This window comes from Pelodiscus sinensis, chromosome 2 (assembly GCF_052426305.1).
Source record: "Pelodiscus sinensis isolate ZL-2025 chromosome 2, ASM5242630v1, whole genome shotgun sequence".
Classification (NCBI taxonomy): domain Eukaryota; kingdom Metazoa; phylum Chordata; order Testudines; family Trionychidae; genus Pelodiscus; species Pelodiscus sinensis.
The window spans coordinates 98,279,740-98,301,945 of NC_143053.1; the positions used below are offsets into that span (position 1 = coordinate 98,279,740).

At 38.8% G+C, this 22,206-nt stretch overlaps 1 protein-coding gene across 1 annotated transcript in view; it reads left to right on the forward strand.

Moving 5' to 3' along the window:
• Window positions 1–22,206, forward strand: part of ZNF407 (zinc finger protein 407) — a 456,924-nt gene that overhangs the window by 291,439 nt on the left and 143,279 nt on the right. The window contains exon 8 of the mRNA XM_006121401.5: window positions 18,856–19,034. Coding sequence (XP_006121463.4) covers window positions 18,856–19,034 — 179 coding nt within the window. The remainder of the gene's footprint in view (window positions 1–18,855; window positions 19,035–22,206) is intronic.

A 22,206-nucleotide genomic window follows, 5' to 3' on the forward strand; every position in this document is an offset into this window, starting at 1 on the left:
GCAAGCCTTAGAGATGAAAATAAGAAATAATGGTTTTGAAACTAGTCTGTTGTGTTGTCTTATTTCCCAGGCTTAAAGCTTTTATCATGTAATAAAGTTGTTGAGTTTAATTCTCTGCAATCCAGAATATATTCCATCTTGTTATACATACACAAACCTCATGTACTGTATAAAAACATGTTAGAAGATTATTTTTGCAGTTGCAAAGTCAAGTACTCCTAAAATTGGAAAATACCAGAGTTAAGGTTGCCTGTGGAATTTTAATTTGACCCCCTTGTTAATTTCATTATGATACAGTCTTTAATTACATTTTATTTTTCACCAGGACCTCTTTCCCATCTGATATAAATGGAGCTACATCCATTTACTTCAGCGCAATGGCACCAGGCCAGTTTACATCAACTAAGCTCACAGCTCTGTGCCTTTTAACATTCTAACATCTTCTATTCTTGGGCGGGTGGAATTTTCTTTTGTATGGGTTGAAATTTCTTATGTGCAACACCAATATTGAGGTAGTGTGTGGATGTGCACCACCAATACAAACAAAACACACACACATACATATATTTTAAGCAGTCCATATGGGTGGAAGAAAACATCTGTGTCTATTTGCCATGAGGTACCCTTAGTGACTACAAAGGTGCTGTACAAAGACAGGGAATTAGCCTTCTTCCACTCCAGGAAGAGTAGAAGCCCCAGAAACAAATTAACACATGGGTTTGGGGTTTGTAGACAGATGCATGCTTCAAAGAGCTTGCAAATAACGTTTAATCCTACAAAACTAGAATTACACCTAGTGCTTGCTACTTCTGACTCATAGAGCCAGAACTCTTCCACATAGCAAAGATCTGGCCTTAATGCAATACACTTTACCATGTATTAATTACACAAAATTTTAAAAAATCATTAAGTTTGGAGTTTTAGATATCTGCACACTCCAAAAATATGTGTTAAAAGAATCTTTTTCTTTCTTATTTTAAGCCATTAACGCCTATGTAAACTTTGTTAGAAATATGATTATGCAAATGTCCTCCTGGCATCCCCTGATTAAGCCTGCTTCCCCAACCCTCCCCCCCCCCAATCCCACCAACCCAAACAAACAGAGAGGACTGCAGCAAGTGAGTCAGGAGATGTTAAATAGACTGCCCCCTTAAACAGACTGCCCTACCTCACAGCACAGATGCCAGCACCCACCCAGCCCAGGAGGATTGAAGAGAATGCTGGGTTTCTGCCTCTCTCTCTCTCTCCCCCCTTCCCCATCTTCCTCCCCCACCGTCCCCCCAGACAGACGAGACTCTCCAAACTCCCGTCCTCTCTGACTTCCCCCAGACAATTAATTAATTCCTCCCTCCTTATCTCGCCTGCTTATCTGCTCTGAGAGCTCTTCAATTCAGTGTTTAGTTGCTGTTTAGCTAGACACCCCACACCGCACTGGTCAGCTAAGCTCCCTGCCTGCCCGGGGAGCTTTGAACCTCTGAGGAGGGCTCAGAAAATAGCTGTGTGATTGGTAGCAGCTTAGAGGGAACTTAGGCCCACAGTGTTTATCTATTGGAATTAATTTATTTTAGAAAGGCCATCCAAAGTCAAACTGTGATCTGAGTCTGATGTGGCTGACAAAAGGAAAAGCAAGCCTGCTTCAAAATGAGTTCCAGAAAGAGCAGGAACCTCTTTTGGGGGGAAATGCCAGACTTTTAAAAATACAAGAGAACTCGCAGGCTTTTGGCCACCTCCAAACTTCCTCTGAAGCTCTTAGTCTATAGAACATCAGCAGCTGCCAACTGCTCTCGGCTCTGATAGGAGTGGCTGATATTAGTTTTATCCAGAACCTTTCTTCTTAAGGAGATGCATGGCCCTAGTGGGAAGAATAGTGGGCTGCAAGCAGGGAATAGTGTTGTGAGGGATACAGAAATTTATGTAGATGAACTCTCAATCTCAAGATAGTTCCCAAGCTGTATTGGTTAATGTTGTATATTTGTTTATTTGTGTAATGGTGGCATACATGATGCCTAGTCATGATTTCAGGCCTCATTTTGCCTGATATTGTAAACATAAGAAATAGACCTAATTATCTTCTTATTGTCTTGCTCATTGAACCAATCTTATCTCCAGATGAGGACGGTGAACAACAGGCCTATGTGGCCTTGCCAGGTGGATTTAGTTCAGAAAGGAGGTCACAGAGATTGAGACTTTTCTGAACCTTTATATAAGTAACAATAGTGAACCTTAAAATCTATAATTTCACCTTTTTGGGTAGATAATGTCACTGTGATGTTTCTTGTGAAGGCATTTGTCAGGATTTAAATGGTAACTATCTTGTATGTTAGTTTCCAGCTTTTTCTCTCTTTGCTCAAGACAAAAAGATATTTTGAATCCAAGTATTCTTTTGAATCACATACAGTATAGTGTTACATGTAACTGCATTTGAAGACTTCATTTTTATGAAAGGGTTCTGTTAATAATGATAAAACATGACACCAAAACCACAAATTAAATTACCAGAATATGTGCTTAAAATAATGGGCTGCACACATGGATGTGGAGCAGTGTTTGTTACAATATGCAAGGGAAAGCATATGCTACTTCAGGGCAAGATCATAAATTTGCATTGTGCCTTGTCCTGGAAAGATGGGGATTGTAATGCATTACTTATATTTTACATGGTCTATGAAAACTAAAAGTGTGGGGGAAAGAAGCCTAAAAGCATAACAAGATTATTACACCAAATAGGAGGAACCTTGACTCAACACATTCACTCCTAGCAGGTGAGCTGACATGAAGGAGGAAGTAAGCTGCTACAGTTCCATCCAATAGCAGATTACTTTCCCCCTGGAGTAAAGGGGGAGCCAAGAAATGAACTGTGACTCTAAAAATAACAGTTACCTATCTGGCGTACTTTGGGAGCAGTACAGTTACAAGATGTCCCTTACTTAAGGCAGATATTATCATAATCCGGCTCTTAGGTTTTCTTTTCCTTCTGTCTGAGCACAATAGCCTGTCTTGTCATAGGTGCTATATTCTTTTTTCTGTGTACTAACAAAATATTTTTTTTAAATATTGCTAAAGTAACATTTCTTTTGGCCTTTTTAGCAGTGCTATCTTCCATATTTTTAGCTGTCACTTGACAAATAAAAGAATAAATGGATAGAAAACTGTTGCTTATGATACTACAAAGCTTCTCCTTTTGTTTTAAGACCATCAATATATCTACAAGTTCAAGTGATATCATAAACCACTTGAACAATCAGTCTGTTGGTTTACTATGATATCACCAGAACCCCTTAACTTTATATTTATTATATAAATATAATGAATTCCCTCGGGATAATTACTGTCAGTGGTGACGCCATAGTTAAGGGAGTAACATGGTTTACATTTTAAACCTTATTTTGAAACATCAGCATTCAGTTTCCTCATAACATTTCCCCGTGACATTTTGCTTGAACAGTCTCAAGCTAGAAGATTTTTTAAACAAAAATTTCAGGTAAATTCATACTCTTCCTTCAGGGTAAGAATTGTACAAGGTATCTGTGAAGTAAGAGACTTCAAAATGAGTTCTTCACTTTCTGAAAGGGTTCCGAATTTGTCTGTAGCAACTGATCTAAAAAGTTCTCATATATGTTTATGAACTACTCCTGGGGCTACTTAGACTGGCTAATGAATTTTACACATGCTCACAGTCCAGAAGTCTCTGAAGCATTAATACACTTCCTCACAGGTTAGTTGGACGCCTAAGCTTTATTTTAAAAGAGTTTCTATCCCTTTGCCTTGCAAAAACTGCATCAGAATGTAAAACAGCTGCTAAAGTAATTTGTTACAGCAATTTCTTTTGGATAACTAAAATATTTGCCTGCTATATCTGCACTCTTGCCTGCTCCCACCAGAAGATTGCTCCTAACTTGATTTCTTGTTTAAAATTCTCTGCCTTCTATTGCATTACAGTGGAATCTCAATATCCCTTGCAGTACCTTTGAAATTCCTGCTTTTGGTTTCAGTGGCACCCTAGGAAGAATTGTAAGTGCCCCTTCTCCAGTGCCTAAGCCAATGCAGCTTCCGCTCTTTGATTTCTGGGAAGACACACTCTGGGTACGTCTACATTTGCCCTGTAGTTCGGAGTAGGGAAGCAAATTAAGCATACCGAAGTTGCTAATGAAGTGCGGGATTTAAATATCCCATGCTTGATTAGCATATTCATGGCTGGTCGCCATTTTAAAATGCCAGTAGCCCGAATTAACTCGCCACGTGTAGATGCGGTAGTCTGATCCAAAACCTTTCCCTCGAATTAACTGTTACTCCTTGTGCAATGAGGAGTAACAGTTAATTCGAGGGAAGGGTTTTGGATTGGACTACCGCGTCTACACGCGGAGAGTTAATTCGGGCTACCGTCATTTTAAAATGGTGACCGACCGCGAATATGCTAATCAAGCGCGGGATATTTAAATCCCGCGCTTCATTAGCATCTTCAGTATGCTTCATTTGCCTCCCTAGTCCGAACTAGGGGGCAAATGTAGACATACCCTCCCAGAGAAGGAAAGGGTAAGTAATATATCTCCTGTTGGTACTCCTGGGTACCAATATGCTTGGTGCTACAGATGCCAAAATGAAGACATTGGTAGAATTTTGGCTGCATTGATACTAATGATTAAACTCCCACAGTCTTCAGTGGGGCCAGGATTTCATCCACTATCTGTTCTGAAGAGTTTCCAGATAGATAGGATGCACTTAGAAGCCCAATGAAAGATGTAGCAGCATCTTGATCATTCTTTGAACACAACAGTGTGGTTTTTTTTAAGGAAGAAATGTTTGGAGGTCAAGGGAAAAAAAGACTTCTGCTTTTCAGTTAAACTCTGTTTGATTGGTACTTCATTCTTCCAATCCTTTTCCATTCTTCATTTGCCTGTTTTGCCAACCGATGTATCGTATCTGACACCTAGATTAGAAACGTTCTAAGGCAGGGACTGCTTTCTCTTTTCTTGTACAGTATCTAGTAGAAAGGGTGCTGCTGATCTTTAAACAGGATCCTTTGTTGGTACCTTATTGCAGAAGAAATAATAGAGATTCTTGGAATCCATGTGTTCCTTGAATGGTAACTTGACAAAATTACCTCCCTATAAATTAGAAAAGACTAGAATGCTTCGTAATTTAGTATTTGCTACCGTACAAACGGTCTGTGCAGTGGCAGCAACCACAGGGAGCAAGATGTCAGAAAGGCTGCACTGCTGTGGCCTGAGTACAAGGTGATTTTCAAAGGAGACTAGTGAATTTAGGTGCCCAAAGTCTATTGAATTTCAGCAAGACTTGAATGACTAATTCCCTTAGTCTTCTTTGAAAGTCTCATTCTTTGTTTCCAGAGCTGGTAATCCGGTATTTTTCATGAGCACTAAATACGTGTTCAGATTTCAGCTTCAATCCTGCAAAAACTTATGTATGTATCCGTAACCCCATTGACTTCACATTTGGCTAAACCAAAGCCTGGGTATTTTTTGTTTGTTTGTTTTCCAAAACATTTGACCTTCAAATATAAGTTCTTCCAAATACATTTCAACTTCCTTGAATCAGGCCGCTGATGTATTAACAGGCAGTAAGGGAGAAAAAATCATTACTGAGGGCAGAAGTGAATTTGAAAGCAAGTAGACTATTTAAAATCCCTTTCCTGTAAAAAAGTGGAACTTCTTAAGCAATATCTATCAAGTATGAAATAAAAAGGAAATTGGGAGAGAAATTATTCTCTTGGTCATCACACAAATACTTATTTATTGACTGATTGAACTTTGGTGGGAGTAGTCTTGGTGGCACAGAGGTAATTTCTGAAGTTCCCCACACAGCTATGGAAACCCTAAACATAAGCTATGAGGGAGAAAGAATATGTATAATTTTTGCTTCTACATTTCTTTTCCATTTCCTTAGCCGTTTCTGTTTACATTTTGGAAAATGAGTGGAATTTTGGTAATTCCTGTGATCTCTGGCAGCATATGTGGACAAAAAATGGAGGCTTATTTTTAAATGTTTTATGTCCTGTAGGTCTGTGCTGCTTGGAATGGATTCTTGGTTAAAAATAGCTATGAGTGTCTATCGTAGTCACATGAGCAACGCCTCTTCAAAACACACACATTTTCAACTAAGCATCCATTTTGACTTGATCCAGCAGGTTACGTAAGCACATATATAACATTAAATACAGGCAGTCCCCGGGTTACATGGATCCGACTTACATCGGATCCCTACTTACAAACAGGGTGAGGCAACCCCACACTAGCTGCTTCCCCCCAGCAGACCAGGGAGACGCGAAGCTAGCGCCCCCCCGCAGCAAACCAAGGAGACGCAGAGCAGCTTTTCTCAGCAGACACCTCAGCTTGAGAATAAAGGACTGAGGGAAGTGAGGTGTGGGAGAATAAAACTGAGCTAGAGTTTGGCTAGAGTATCCCCTACAATATGTACCAGTTCCGACTTACATACAAATTCAACTTAAGAACAAACCTACAGTCCCTATCTTGTACGTAACCCGGGGACTGCCTGTACATGAATAGCCCATATGTTCTTAGAGTACCTTGGTGAATCTAGACCTATAAGAATTGTTACTATGATACAAAATAGTTTCATAGAAATCCTCTGCTTTTAGAAAAGATTATGGGGTGGGGTGGGTTTTTTTTTTTTTTTTTTTTTTTGGTTTGGTTTTTTTAAGTTTAAAAGCGGAATACATGTTTTCTTTAGCTGTAAAAGCACAATCAAGGCAACATGATAAGTGAGTCAGTGTTGTAAAAGTAAAACTAATTTTGCCTTCACTCACATGAGCTATAGAAGGAGGAAGCTTTATTGTCCCTGGGAAGGTGATAAGGCAGAGTAATTGTATATTATACTGTCCTGGAACATCTGCCTGAAGACTGTTGGAGCAATTCATCTATCATGGACGATACAGCATGTTTTGTCTTTCTGCTCTAACCCATCCCCACTGCTGGCCTGCACGAAGGTTTTGATAGGGCCTGTGCCTGGGCTGGGGCTCACATTAATCAGTCCCCTTGTTCAACACTCCAGCTGACATAATTACAACCTGCGCACAGCAGTTATTCAAGTCGAGTCCTTGTCACTCGTGGTGCGAAACTACACAGCTCAGATCCCGAAGGAGATTGCCTTATCACACAGAACAAGGGCTCACAGGAGTTGAAGAGAATAGAAATGGGAAAATGTCTTCCGGGAGTACTATATATTCCTTTAAAATAAGACATTTGAGAGACTTACAAGGGACAAAGAGAAGCATTGTGCAAGATCTGAAATGAACAGGTTATTATTTTTAAAAGGATTACATAGGCCATTTTTGTGAAATGGACATGGATTATTAAATAAATTCAGTGGCCTCTTTCTCTCTTATCATTCAGTGAGTCTGCCCTATTAGTTTTCTTCAGAAGTGATAAAATAGTTTTAGACGTGTAAAAGGTTTAAGTATCTCTCAGTAGAAATAATCAGAACACAACCAATAAAAGTGCACATATTATACCAGTAAAAATGGCACACACGTAAGGGAAAGTCTGTAAGGATCAGAGTTAAAGGTAAAGGAAAGTGCTTGCAAAAGGGCTTTCAAAGATGAGCAAGTTCATTAGTTTCTGCTATAGTATGGTATAGGAATGTGAAAGATGAAGCCAGTTTCCCAGCTTCATATTTTACCATTTTTTCTCTCTTAATATTAACCCTCTGTAGGACAGAAAGCAGGTCCACAGCACCGTGTAACGTTTCCCTTCCTGACTTACCAACACTTTAAACTTTTATTACTAACATAGTTATTTTTTCCTGGCAGAACATTTGAGTAGCATAAGTGTAGGTTGATTTACGTTATTTGGCTCTAATAAAAATTTCTAATAAAACATGTTCTTATTGGGACATTTGTGCAAAAAGTTCTTTAAAAAAAAAAAAAATTGAGCGAGATCTCCCTCTACCTCTTCCCTGCAAATGGTTAATTCAGATTTGAGTCAAATCCTACACTTGAATCCATGGACTAACAAAGGTTCTGTTAAACAATGTTAATGATTTCTGATTTCATTAAAATTTTATTCCTAATACTTAAACATATATCAGTGGAAATGCATGCAGTTGAAAAATTTATAGTAAATTATCTTTTATTGGTGAGAAGATGTGATATTTAGAGTGTAAGATGCCTTATCTGAAGCAGACGGATTGAAATAAGAGTTGTAGACACACTTTTAGTATATATTTTTCACAGCATTTGTGTGTTCTTTCTTCTGTGTGTGTGTAATGTGGGTTAAGTATACAGTTTTATAATGTATTGGGTGAACCACATAGCATTTCATAATTTCTCTTGGTGACATGCACAGCACATTTTACTTTATGTATGACTTTGCTATACAGTGACTTTTCAGAGTCACTGCTTTCCAAGATATAGTTCCCCCATAGTGCAAGTATTGCTGACATTCTTTCTTCTTTAGGTGTACGGCCTTACCATAGGCTGTTTTAAAATGCATTTTGTTTGGCTGAGTTCAGGTCATTTGTCATTATTAACCATTATACCAATCTTTCATGTTATCCACAAATTTTATCAGCAGTGATTTTATGTTTACTTTCAAAATAGTCTTTCAGGAAATTAAGATGTAATTCCAATGATAAATCTGAATAGTGGAAATGAGAGAGAGAGAGAGAGAAATTGGTCTCTCAGCTTCATGGGGAGGCAGGAGTGGCAAAGGGTAGAGGGGAGGCAGGCAGTACATTAGCATAAAAAATAATGTAGAACAGAGGTAATAAGGACAATACTGCTCTTGATGCTAACCCAGGCAGCAGAGCAACAGGATATGCCCTCTAGGGAGCTCTGTCTGCTACCAGAATGGCTGAAAGAGCTGACATAAAGGCCAGTTGGAAGAAGGGCCATCTGCAGCCAAGACTGACAAGCAGCCTTTAGGGTTTGTTGCTATCATCTGTGACTCCAGCAAAGTTAGGAGTCCTTTTGATCTCCCTACATACAGCCTGCAGAATCCAAACCCTTTCGTAGCCTCCATCTGTGCATGTGTGTTTGTGAGACCATTTTGTGTCTTACTGAGGCTTCACAAACTGTGAGTTTACAGTCACTTGAATTTTTCACTGTAACTTTAGGTGATTGTTTAGAAAAGTACAATAGAAAAGAGTTGACATTGAAGGGCAGGAAATGCACATCTTCACTTAGTCTTATTCCATCTAGTTTACTTTTTTAATTGGCTGCTTTCCCTGGCTCCATTTCAGCAGTATACTTAACCAAGCATATAGCATTAAGCTTGTGAGAAGTCTCATTGAAATAGTCAACAGGACTCCTGGTACTTAAAATTCCACTTGTCTTGAAGATTCTTGCTGAATCTTAAACCTATGTTAGGTCAAACTCCCATGCCCACCAGTGCTCTTTTGATCCTCATTATCATCATAGTATCTTCCCAAAACACACGTGCGCACAACAATCCGTCCTCAAGCTGGCGTCTTCATTATCCAGCCCACAAAAATAAGAAAGGAAGGGGGGAATTGCCCTCTTACCCCCAAAAAAGGAATCCAGTGATTATTCTCAGTTAGTGTGAAATTCAGTCAGAGCAGAGATTTGATGCCTGATAATCCCCTCCTGTTTCTGCCACTTAAACTCTTGGAAAGGCTGTGCAGGGATGTGTACAGGAGATGCTTCTAAAGGGCATTCTGGGGCCAGTCCCAAAAAGGGTGGATCAGACTTGGCTATTGAAGGAAGGCGTTTAGACACACCACTGTATGTACACTACACAATTTTAATGGCTGGGAACCCACAAGAGGTTGCAGAGAGGTTGCAAGTATTGTTTGTTCACCATAGCTTTGGAGGGAATGATGTTGAATCCTGAACAAGGGATGGATTATATCGTTCCAGCACCTAAATAATTCCTTTCAAAAAGTCCATTTGCTGTAACTTGGTATATGTGGGAGTAAAGTTTTACGCAATGAGATCATCTTTTTGAGAACATACATTTAAAATAATCATTTCCTTAAAATTAATCCATGTGCAGTATAAATAAATTGTGAGTATTTTGCCCAAACTACAATTTGAACACACTATTCTGCTGAAGAACACTGGGACACAAGTAGTAACTTGTCAGTTTCCCATTCATTTCAATGTTGACACACAAATTCTTTCTGCTGCCCTACAGGGCCCTGCTACTTTTTAGCAGCCAGCAGTGGACATCTGTCACACATAATGTATGTCATAACAAATAGATCATTATAAATGAGAGCTATAAATGTAGGAAAAACTGAAAGGATTGTTATAATTACGCAAAAGTGTGACTTCAATACTCTCTAAGTAGATCCCAAATAGTTTTTGGTTATTTTCTTTGTAAAACATAGAGTATGTAGTCAAAATACCTGAACATGGATTATTCTGTTTTAATGTTGTTTCGTTGTTTCTGTATGGCAATATGGAGGACTGATTTGACTGTCATTTGTGTTGAGCTTTTGGTTGTGTTTTTTCTGTTACATTAACTCAGTCAAATTAGCTTAGCATGACTGAGAAACCTCATCGAGACACAGGCTAACTGTCAGATGTTTTAATTTGTACCTTGATGAGCTTTTCAAACATGTTAAGCTAATTTGAATGAGCTAACACATCCCTTTATCCCTTTAAAAGCACATCCCTTTATCTCATTAAGACAAGGCCATTTGATGGCTCTTTGGGGTATGTGTTTCTTCTAGGGCCTGACCTCTTGGTAACCTTCCTAGTGTAGTCCACTTTAGTGATTTTTTTTCCAGAGTCTCAAAATTAAATGTTATTCTGAAAGCCCTACCTCTTAGGTTTATGTGAAAAACACAGCTTTAATTTAACAAATAAAACAGTTTCTAACTCACCTAGCTGCAAGAATGTGACCCAAAGTCTTGGAATTTTGTTTAAATCTTACAAATTTTAAATTAATCTCCTGATGATATTTTGAAGTTTGGCTTGTGATATTTGAGGACTTTGAGGCTGGCTGTTCTTCTCGTGTATTTCCCTACAGCACTGGAAAGGTATGTTTACACTAAAGTTTAAATTTGTGTACTAGAACAAATATTTTTGGAGTGTTCAGACTAACATACAAACATGATAGCAAACTCAAAATAATTGGAATAAATTATCTCGAGTTTAAAAGTCTAGTGTAGACAAACCTTGCATACGCAAGCTGTTTCTTCTGGACAGTTAGGCAGGAAGCTTACCTCCTGAGTGAACGTAGAGCATGAATAAACCAATTTCTCTACATCTTGCTTTAACACAAAAATACTGTTCACGAAAAGGAGCACCTATTTATTCACTTTCACTTTTCTTTCTTACTGAAACAGCTTGCATGTTGAACAAGCTAATTGGAGAAAGAGTGGTTTCTCATGCATTGTGCATGAAAGACATACCCATCATAACTATTCAGCTAGACCTACCTGTAGGCAAGAAGCATTCCTTTAAGTGATTATGGCTATGGATAGGCCACCTTTTAATATATTTTACTTTTTTAAAAATTGGTGATTTTGGTTGAGAAATGTAGTTGTTTGCATATTTCCTCTGCTTGTGTGTGCACATCCCTCCCTCTCCCCAGCTGTATTGGCATAGTATGTACAGTTTTAGTAGTTAAGTTTTCACACACTGGTGAGCAAGACTCCTCTGGTTTGGGCTGTTGGCAGATGTTTGTGTTAGGAGTAGTTTTCTGAAATATCAGTTGGTACTTGTTAGCAATTGTTTGCAGAGTTCTCAACTGTAGAGATGGCTCTTTCTTTCTCTAGTGAATGGAATTTTTGTGGTTTACTTTATTTTTTTGTTGGTGAATTTACATTCTGAATTGCAGTTTCAGAGTAGCGCTGTTAGTAGTCATTGATTTAATTGCAAAGGTTACAGGAGCAGGTCCCTTCTGTTGATTAGCTAGTGTAAGAGAAATAATTCATATTTTAAAGTTTAAAGTAACTTATTTCTCCAAGATTGACTATTTCCCTCCATCCTTTTATATCTCTATCATGCGGTTTTATTTGTATTTGCCATTTATTTTGATGTAGTTAAATGCAAGGTCAGACAGTTAGGAAGAAACACTATAGGTCACATTTAAGCAATGAAGAGCTGTTTTTTGGGAACCAGGAACTCTGAAATGTACTTAAAGGTCATGGTGGATTAACCACTGAACATGAGCTTTTGAGTTTTGGCAGGTAAGAGATTGAACTTGATTCCGGGCTGTTTAAGCTAGAGAATATTGAGTAGAACCATGGAATGGTGTTATCACTGTACACAGTAGAATGTTAATATGATCACTACTGGAGTACTGTGTCCAATTCTGGTGTCCACACTTTCAAAAGGATGTTCATGAATTGGGAATGGCTCAGAAAAGAGCTGCAAGAATTATTAGAGGTCTAGAAACAAACCTTACAGTTAGATTAAAGGAGTTAAGGTTAAGAAAAGGTTAAAAGGTGACTTGATTATGGTCTACAAATGCCTACATAAAGAGAAGATTTCTGATGGTAGAAGACACTTTAATCTAGCAAACAAAAGCATAGCAATATCCATTGGCTAGAAACAGAAGCAAGACAAATTCAGATTAGAAACATGTCAGTTTTTTAACAGAGTGTGTCAATTACCATTGAAACAGTTTACCACTTTCCACGAGCACTGCCATTTACCACTTTCTACATCACATGGATTACTTAAATCAAGTTTGGATGTCTTCCTACAAAAGATGCTGTCGTTCAGCCAGACTGTATGAGCTTGATGCATGAACCACTGTGTGAAATTCAATGGCCTATGTTATGTAAATCAGATTAGATTATCATAATGGCCCTTCTGGGTTTTAAAATCTGTGAATCTTTTTTATTTTAGTTTAAATCGTAAGTATGAAAGTTAAGCTAATGACAGTTTTCCAAATTGGTTGAGTGTTTTCTAAGTAGTGAGTGAGACTCCTGTGACTTGGTCTGTTTTCTGGTTAGTAAATGGATTAGGATTCTACAGTAATGTAGGTAGGTTTCAGCAGAAATGTGCTTCATTTATTGTAAGAAATTATCTCTCTTTAAATATTGGGCTACTTTATTAACTACTGGTTTAAAATCCTGTTTGCCATTTCTATTTCTTGTAGTTTTGCTGCAGTGTTTAATCGGGGTGACTGACGTATGGCCCATAGATTAGATCTAGCCTGTAGAACAGTTTAATCCAGCCCCATACTGGCATTTCTACACAACCCCAGCGTGCACTACAAGAGACATGCTTTGTTCAGCACATCAGTATGTTATGTACTAATCTCCATGTGTAGACCTTGCTAGTGTGCAGCTTATGTACAGGACTGTGTGCACTATTGAACATTTAGGGCATGTCTAGACTTGCTTTTTCTTTCAAAAGAAGATATGCAAATTCGGCACAAATTTGCATATCTTCTTCTGATCACTTTTTCAAAGGAGGCTCTTTCGAAAAAGAAAGTAGTCTAGATGCGGTTCTTTCAAGAAAAAAACCCAGCTCCACAAATCTCATCTTTTTGTTACTATTTATTATTTATATAGAACCATAAATATTTTTGATGAACACACACAACAATACTGCCTTAAGAAACTAACAGTCTCAAATTCTGGCAGACAAATACACTGTGGGACGAAAAAATCAAGCACAAGATATTGAGGGTACAATGGCAGTGTAGCGATTGACACTGGAAGACCTCTTTAAGAGCAGTGTCTTTTAAAAAACCACTTGGATATGAGGAAGGGCACATAAAGCCCCGTTTCATAATTTTGTGTGCTACATTTAGGTATCTTGATGCTTTATGCTCATCTTGATGCTTTGATATTCATTTGGGTAACTGAATCTCTGAACTGTAGTTAGGGTCCCAAAATCTGCATACAGGTATATAGAGATTGCGTAGTATGGGTTTAGGCACCTCAGTTTCAAAATGTGGTTCTTATTGGACAAGAAGTGGATGACATATGGAAGACAGAATAGAAGATGTGAGATGAAGAGTAGAAGTCAATGGGTAGCTCATAGGGAAAGAGGACTGGGTATTGTGTTCAAATATGAGAGACGTGCCTGAAGTAATAGAAGTAATAGAAATATGAGAAGTACAGGCAGTCCCTGACTTACGTGGATCCGACTTACGTTGGATCCGCAGTTACGAACACGGACTGCGGGACCTCGTGGTCCCGCCGCCCGTGTACTCCCGGCGAGAAAAGCTGCTCCGCGTCTGCCTGGTCTGCAGACCAGGAAGACGCGGAGCAAAGCCGTGGAGGGGCTCCGGCAGCGGAGCAGGGGAAGCTGGCAGGGGGGCAGCCCAGGAGCCCTGGGCTGCTCTGCTGCCCGAGCCCCTCCGCGGCTTTGCAAAGCCCCGGGGGAAGCCGGCAGCGGGGCATCCAAGACGCGCCGCGGCTGTCCCGCTGCCGGCGTCCTCAGAGGCTTTGCTCCCCATCTCCCTGGTCTGCTGGTCTCCAGCAGACCAGGGAGACGGGGAGCAAAGCCGCGGAGGACCCGGGCGGCGAGACCGCGGTGCGTCTCGGTCCGCCGCCCTCGTCTTCCTGGTCTGCTGGGGGCGGGGGGGGGGGGGGCACAGCTAGTACGCCCCCCCCAGCAGACTAGGCTTTTCTCCGATCGCCTGTGGCAGAGCAGCTGGGTCGCTGCCGGTTGGTCCCGCAGCGCCACTCTGGGCACTACTGGACCAACCCGGCAGCACCCCAGCTGCTCTGCCCCAGGCGTCCTGATTCAGCTGCTGCTGGTCAGTTTCAGCAGCGGCTGAATCAGGACGCCTGGGGCAGAGCAGCTGGGGTGCTGCTGGGTTGGTCCAGTAGCGCCGGACCAGGAAGAACTACTGGACCAACCCGGCAGCACCCCGCTGCTCTGCCCCAGGCGTCCCCAAGTCAGCTGCTGCTGAAACTGACCAGCGCTGACTACAGGAAGCCGGAGGCAGAGTTGCTCTGCCCCGGGCTTCCTGGAATCAGCTGCTGATCAGTTTCAGCAGCAGCTGACTTGGGGAGCTTGGGGTTCTTAAGTTGATTCTGTATGTAAGTCGGAACTGGCGGTCAGTTTCAGCAGCGGCTGAATCTGGACGCCAGTTCCGACTTACATACAGATTCAACTTAGGGACTGTAGGTTTGTTCTTATCTTGTACGTAACCCGGGGACTGCCTGTACTAGAAAAGGTGAGTCTGAGAGTACTAGCTTTTGCTTGGGTGTAGTAGTAAAAGATGGGAAGCCAGTGAAGGGATTCAAGGAGGAGGACTGACTTGCTGAATATGGTAGGAAAGGAAGAAGATTCTTACAGCGTATTTTGGCTGGAATGGAGGATGGGATGGGATGGAATGAGAAGCAAAAAGGTGAACATAATACTTCCCATTGTTTGTATTCAAGCACTTTGCCAAAAAAGGAAAACACTGAGATGTGGATGAGGCTTTTAGACGTAAAGGTAGCGAGAGAAGGATGGCTTTCGGTGATAATGGGGAAAGATAAAAAGTAAACGATCAAGAAGACTTAAGACAATCTGACCACTATTTAAATGTCATCCTTTATTTCATAACATTTACCACAGTGTAATATGTGAGATATACAGCCACATTTTCCTCTCCTATGAACAGAAAGCTAATTGTAGATTTCAGATACCACTGTGGAACTATTGGCAGCTACTGATTTCATCATGTTTGAACCACTGTACATGATTCATACACATGAGACCATTCTCCCTCCTCCTGCCTCATACCTTGAGGAAAAGTTTCCATCTTCCTATTTATCATCACCTGCAGCAATCTTAGGAGATCTGCACTGCCCTGTAACCGCATTTTAAAGGGGCTCAGGAAACATTTAATCTACACCTTTCCATGCCCTGTGGCAGCACTCATTGTGTGGAAGAAAGAGGAGAGAGAAATCTTCCTCTCCTCTTTTCTATGGCTGCATTTTCACATTTCTCTAGACAATAACTGCAAGCTACTTCATTCAGTACCATGAATATCCATTCTGTGAATACACAAATAATAAATACCACACATACATAAATTTATTCAACCCTAAGAAAGAACTTATAAAGACAAAAACATACTTGTTCATATTAAGGAATAACAGTAATAATTTAATTTAAAACAATCTCTATTTTTGTGTTACTGGAATGTGGACCAGTCTCTTAAAAGCTGTTTTGTTTATTTGTCTGGTATAATTCAAGAGCTGAACGAAAACCCCAAAGACTGACTTTATACAGATTTTGAGGCAGAAGAGTTCCTCTTGGCCTGAGCTCTTCATTGCTAAATTTCAATATAAAGGCAATCTTCAACTCAGAGTTCATAAACTTCTGAAAGTTGAGTCTACAACACATGTCATTTGTTTAACTATCATCACTATTCCAACTCTATAATATTTAACTACATGTTTATAATACCACAATTTTAGTGCAAATACAGAGCTTCTTAAAGTCACAGACATATAAATACAACCGGGTTGGGCAAATTAAGGCTCACAGGCCAGATCCAGTCCAGAGGGTTAGTCGCTGGTGGGCCCCCACCTCATGTTTACCTGCATCTCCGCAGATATTGTGAGTAGCTGGAAGTGTCATCCTGGTCCACAATGCTTCCCACCACTTGCATTGGTCATGAACATTGATTCACAGCCAAATAGAGCTGCGATCCTCTGATACCTGCAGTGGCATAGATAAACATAGAGGCGGTGGCCCACCAGGGACTAACTTTGCAGGCTGCTATTTTTTTATTGCCCACCGCTGAAATACAGTCTTTTGAGTTAAATGATTTAAATTCCATGAGTATAATATGAAATACGGTGTTTGGTGTTTTGTATGTAAGATATGGAATAATGTATTTGCCAAGCACTAGGGACAAGACTGATAATAGAACAGGCAGTCAAGGCACAGCAAATAATTAAAAAAACATTTTATATGCAGTACATTATTGTCATGTCATATTTAAGGGTATTACTTGGCTTCAAAAGTGCCTAGATTTGCAGTTGTCACCTTCATGGGTTATTTTATTATCACAATCCCTGCACTGCAAACTAATAAGGGAAACCATTTGTAATGTCTTATGATCTCTTATTTCTAACTTACTATTAGCCATTCTGTGCTCAACAGATAGACAAACGTTTCAATTGTTGAGTTGATCAGCACATTGCTATGTTCAGTCACATAATGACGGTTTTAATGATGGTTAAACAAATGAGACTTTAAGATAGTACAATTTACATTGGTTACAAGTGCAGAGATTAAATGATACAGCACTGCCCTTGCATACAACTTGAGCAGGTAATATTTCCTGCACCACTCTTAGATACATTTCTGAAGAGCTTTCATATTTCACAGAAATATTTTCAAGATATTGAAAGAACATTTTTTTTGTAAATGCCTTAAACATCTAAGACAATGGTTAGTTTTCTAGCACTCAAATTAATATTCTCTTTCATTTTCTGTTTAGTGGATACTTGACACAATATTCCTGATTTGTGTCCTGCTTTCTAAACTCCTTTTAAAAAAAAACATGTAACAAAACTTAGTTTTAGGGTCCGATCCTGAGACATACTAAGAACCCGAAATTCCCTTTAATTTCAGTAAACATGGTACATTCCTTCTCTGACATGCTAAAGCAAATGGACAGGACGGAGGGTGAGCTTACACAGCTCCAGGAGGCAGATATTAGCTTTATGTGACCATCTCTGTTACAGAGGAGCAAGCATTCCAAACAGAATTGATTTGTGATAATCAAGCCCATCCTAGTTGTTTGTAGGTGCCTATCACTGTGATATATCAACACCACTCTACCATGTAGGTGCCTAGATTCTCAAAGCTCCTACATAGGCAGGTTTGGGCTGAATGCCATCTTTAGCGTCATGAACACTCATCTTATTAGAACTTATTTTAAATATTGTTTATTTGAATGTTTGCTTTTCCATTAATGTTTAAAACTTAATTTTTACTACATCCATTTAACTTTTGAGTAAAGTTAGTGTCCTTTAACTGCTGACATTTAAAATGAATATGGAAAAATAGTCTACAGTACTAATAAAGTATTTCCAAGCAGAAATAAGTCAAAGCTCTTCTGTTCCTTGCTTTGATATAGGTAAAATATATCAATGACTTCTGCTTTTAAAAAAAACTTTCTATGAAGTTGTAGAGTTGTTTTATTGTTTTTTTAATTGATACTGAATAATCAGGAAATTCTAATTGAAGGATAAACTGTGGGGGGTGGGAATTTGGGGATTTTTTAATAGAAATTTGTTATCACTTCAACCTTTATTCTATTTTTGGAAATGAGATAAAAACCTTTGACCCCAGATTTTTTAATGTGTAAAATAAACAGTTCATCTTTACATGCCAGCTCCTTTCAGATCAGACAAACCCTGAGTTTATAAGCTCTCCAGGAGCTAAAGGACTATCCTTACAAAATCAGTTGCAAGACTGCTAGGGTCTATGAACTTTGTAGAAAAGGTTCATGTGAACTCCATGTGAACTTTTTAACATAAACATCAATGCTTTCCTTCACCTAGACCCTATTTAAAGGGATGGTGATCAAAAAAAGTGAAACAAATAACAGTTTTGCTAGGTTAAGCAGTTTTGCAGATATTATATCCCCCGCTTGTTTCCTCCCACTCCCCAGAAAAAAATTAGAAGACTTTTGAAGAGTAAATAAACCCTATTTATTTTGTAAAATTTGTAACCTTCCAGATTCGTAATTCATTGGAAATTTCCTCACTTTCAGAGATTTCAACTTGAATACACGTTTCTGTGCAAGTTAAGAGTATGTCAGAATCTTGCATAACATTGAAAGCTGTTTACTAATATACCTGTAGAGAACCTTATGCCTCTCCTTAATAATAGCAGGATTTAATTTTCAGTGCTTGAATACTGTTGGATGGCCACTCAGTGTATAGGTGCATGTATAATATAATTTAAATATTTCTTTTATTTTCATTTTTTAGGTCTAATTGTGCTGAAAATATCCGTAAGCATATCTTACACACAGGAAAACATGAAGGAGTAAAAATGTATAACTGCCCCAAATGTGACTATGGAACAAATGTCCCAGTGGAATTTCGCAACCATCTAAAGGAACTGCATCCTGACATTGAAAATCCTGATCTAGCTTACTTGCATGCCGGTAAGACTATATTGTTTGTTTACAGATGTGACACTTTTCTAAGTGAGCACCTTTAAATGATCTCAATAACATTATTGCTGGCTTTTTTATGTTGCTTTGATTCTGAAGAAAACAATGATTTTAAAATGGACTAAATCAACTTTAAGATTTCACTAAGGGATGAAGGTGATGTATTTAGTATTGAGACTCGTCTGCATTTCACATATAAATTCTGTATGTACATTTATAAACGGGAGATATGTGCATCCAGTTTAGCTGAGCACCTCTAAAACCTGGATGAATTTATGTAAAAGGTATTGTTTACATTTTATGTTCTTGTTTTTAAAAAGTGGAATGATACAATGACATAAGGAAGTGAAGTTCTAAATTAATACAAGTTGAACCTCTGTATTAATTTAGCACTTCATTAATATGAATTAATACAAGTTTACTCCTGGCCAGTGCTTAACCAAAGAATTTGCCAGACCACAGAAGGATAATATTGTCTTGCAGCATTTCCAACATTTCCACTGTTTACTGGGCTCCTAGAAGACATTTAGGGGTAAGTTAGAGCTAAATAACAGCACAAAACACTGAGAGCCAGGACTGGTGGCTGTAAACAAACTTTATGGGACAGTGGGAAACTTGGCCACACCCATTGTAAGTGGACATGAAGATAACTAAAATCATGTCGTAATACAGATGTTGCCAGACCAGAGAGTGGCTGATAGAGAGGTTCAAGCTATACAGTATTTCAAAACTCCTGAGAGTTCACAAAAATCAGCAGAAAACTTCATATGATAAACTATAACAGCAGAGAAGCAGACTTTTGTTAGTATTATGTGAACATGGAATTGCTAGAATTTTTTTAAAAAAATAGGCTGTTGATTTCATGAAATGGTGTAATAGGGCTATAACACAGTCTGCTTTTCTTCGTAGTGCTTCTACCTGCCTTTGTGCTGAGTGTTATTGTCAGTTCATTCTGGCCCTTTGCTGTTCTAAATGAAAGTATTATTTTCTGTGCCCCTCAAAACAAAAAGTACAAGTACAGAAAGTTACTTTGTATATATTAAGACAAAAATGCTGATATGCCATGTGCAAAGCACTACACTAGGAAACACATAAACTTTAAGTATGTGAGGAGTCCTATTGACGTTAATGAGATACCTATGTACTTAAAGTTAAGCAGGTGTAAAGTGCTTTGCTGGATCGTAGCCTATATAATCAAAGGACACACACACACATATGAATTAAGCTTTTTTGTGCTTTGTCGTCTTTTATTTATATTTATTTATAAATGGCTTGCATGGTTCTTTACAGAGATTTTAAAATGCACATGTTCCCTTATTCCAAAGAGTGTACTTTCAAAATCAGTACCAACAGAATATAAAATAAATAAATAGAAGAACAATAAAAAGGTGGGGAGAGAGCTAAATAAATAAAAATAATGTGAAGCGTAAAAATAATGAGAAAATTAGAGACTTTCTGGAAGTTTGAAGATGAAGATTGAGAGACGACAAGGAGAGCACAAGAAGGGAAGTTAGAATGCAAACCAAAAACGTTTGAAGAGGGATTTGAAGGATGACACTAAGTGAGCCTGATACACAGTAAGAAGAAGGTTCAGACTTTCCAAAGGTAGGGAGCAACAAGAAAAAGAGTACAAAGATCAAAATGAGTGCAGGACTTAAGGTGCAGTAGAAGAAGAGTTGTAGTCAGGGTCAGAGGTTGAACATGAAGATGATGAGTTTGATTTCAATTTGGAAGGAGACAGAGAACACTGCAGACACGGAATTGTCTATTAGAGTGCCTATTTCACTGACTCATCTTGTGTACTAGAGCTACATTATGTCTGTGATCCAGATACAGGGCTTCTATTGAAGTGCTCATATAAAATAAAGGCATTTGGGGGAGGGGGCAAATTCAACAAGAAACATTTTCTGCAGAAGCGACGAGGAGTCCTGTGGCACCTTATAGACTAAAGTTATAACTTTAGTCTATAAGGTGCCACAGGACTCCTCGTCGCTTTTGCAGATTCAGACTAACACGGCTACCCCTCTGATACATTTTCTGCAGACTCCTCCTCACCTAAAGACTGTGTAACACTACCTACCAATATTAGGTAGAATGCTACCAACTTGTATGCAAGATAACTAGTTATAAAACTTGCACTTGGCACCTTTTTGTACACCCAACACTTTTACAAATCTTAAGTATGTTCTAAACCACTTTATACTGAATGGAGGCAGTATACTTAATTGTGTTATATCTTTCCATCTGCCAAGTATTCTGGCCTATTCTGGGACAATTCGTCATACCATCTCAGCGCACATAGATAAAAAGTTGGATGTGCAAATAAAAGTCTAGTTGGCTGAATACCAATTTCACATATGTCAGACAAGCGATCACGTTTCACCAAATTTCTGATAAAAGGAAGTGAATATTGGACTTGAAGGCTATACCCAGACATTATAGTCTCTTACTTTAGCAGTCATACACAACATATTTTTTCCATTTTGAATGCATTTGTAATAGGGAATACTGGTAGAACCTATACAGACTTTCAAAACAGTAGACATTTTGTATTCAATTCATGCAGCAGTGTATGTATATGTGAGTGAATTATTCATTGCTGCATACTATGATGAAGATCTTCCCCCTGATTATTTCTGCAACAGGAAAAAATTGTCATAATTATGTTTTGTACTGGTGGTTCTCTATTTCTTGTATTGGAGAAATCCCATAGTGCTAAAGACATAGTGGGATATTGTGTAAATGTACTAGTGGCTAGTAAGAATCAAGCTTTTTCTACTTAATTCTATTGGCTGTCCATTTGAGAGTTAAAGATTCCACAAGACTGTGTCAAAGGGGGATAATTTTAGTAGCCCAGCTAATACTCCTTACCAAAATAACACTGATGTCAGTATCCAATTCATGTTATTGATCACTTACTAGCTGTTGTCTTTGCTTACAGAGAAACCACAATAGCAATATTTCATTAATTTATAAAGCTCTTTAGGATAATTTGAGTATGATAAGTGTCTCATAATCTATTTTTTCCTACTAGTTTCAGTTGACTGTATTTCTCTTTCATTTGTTCTAATGCTGTTTTGTAAGAGCAAAATAATGCCCTTGCAGCTTAGAGCATAATGGAACTAGAAGTCATGGATCTTGCTTGTAAGAAAAGTGAGAAGTA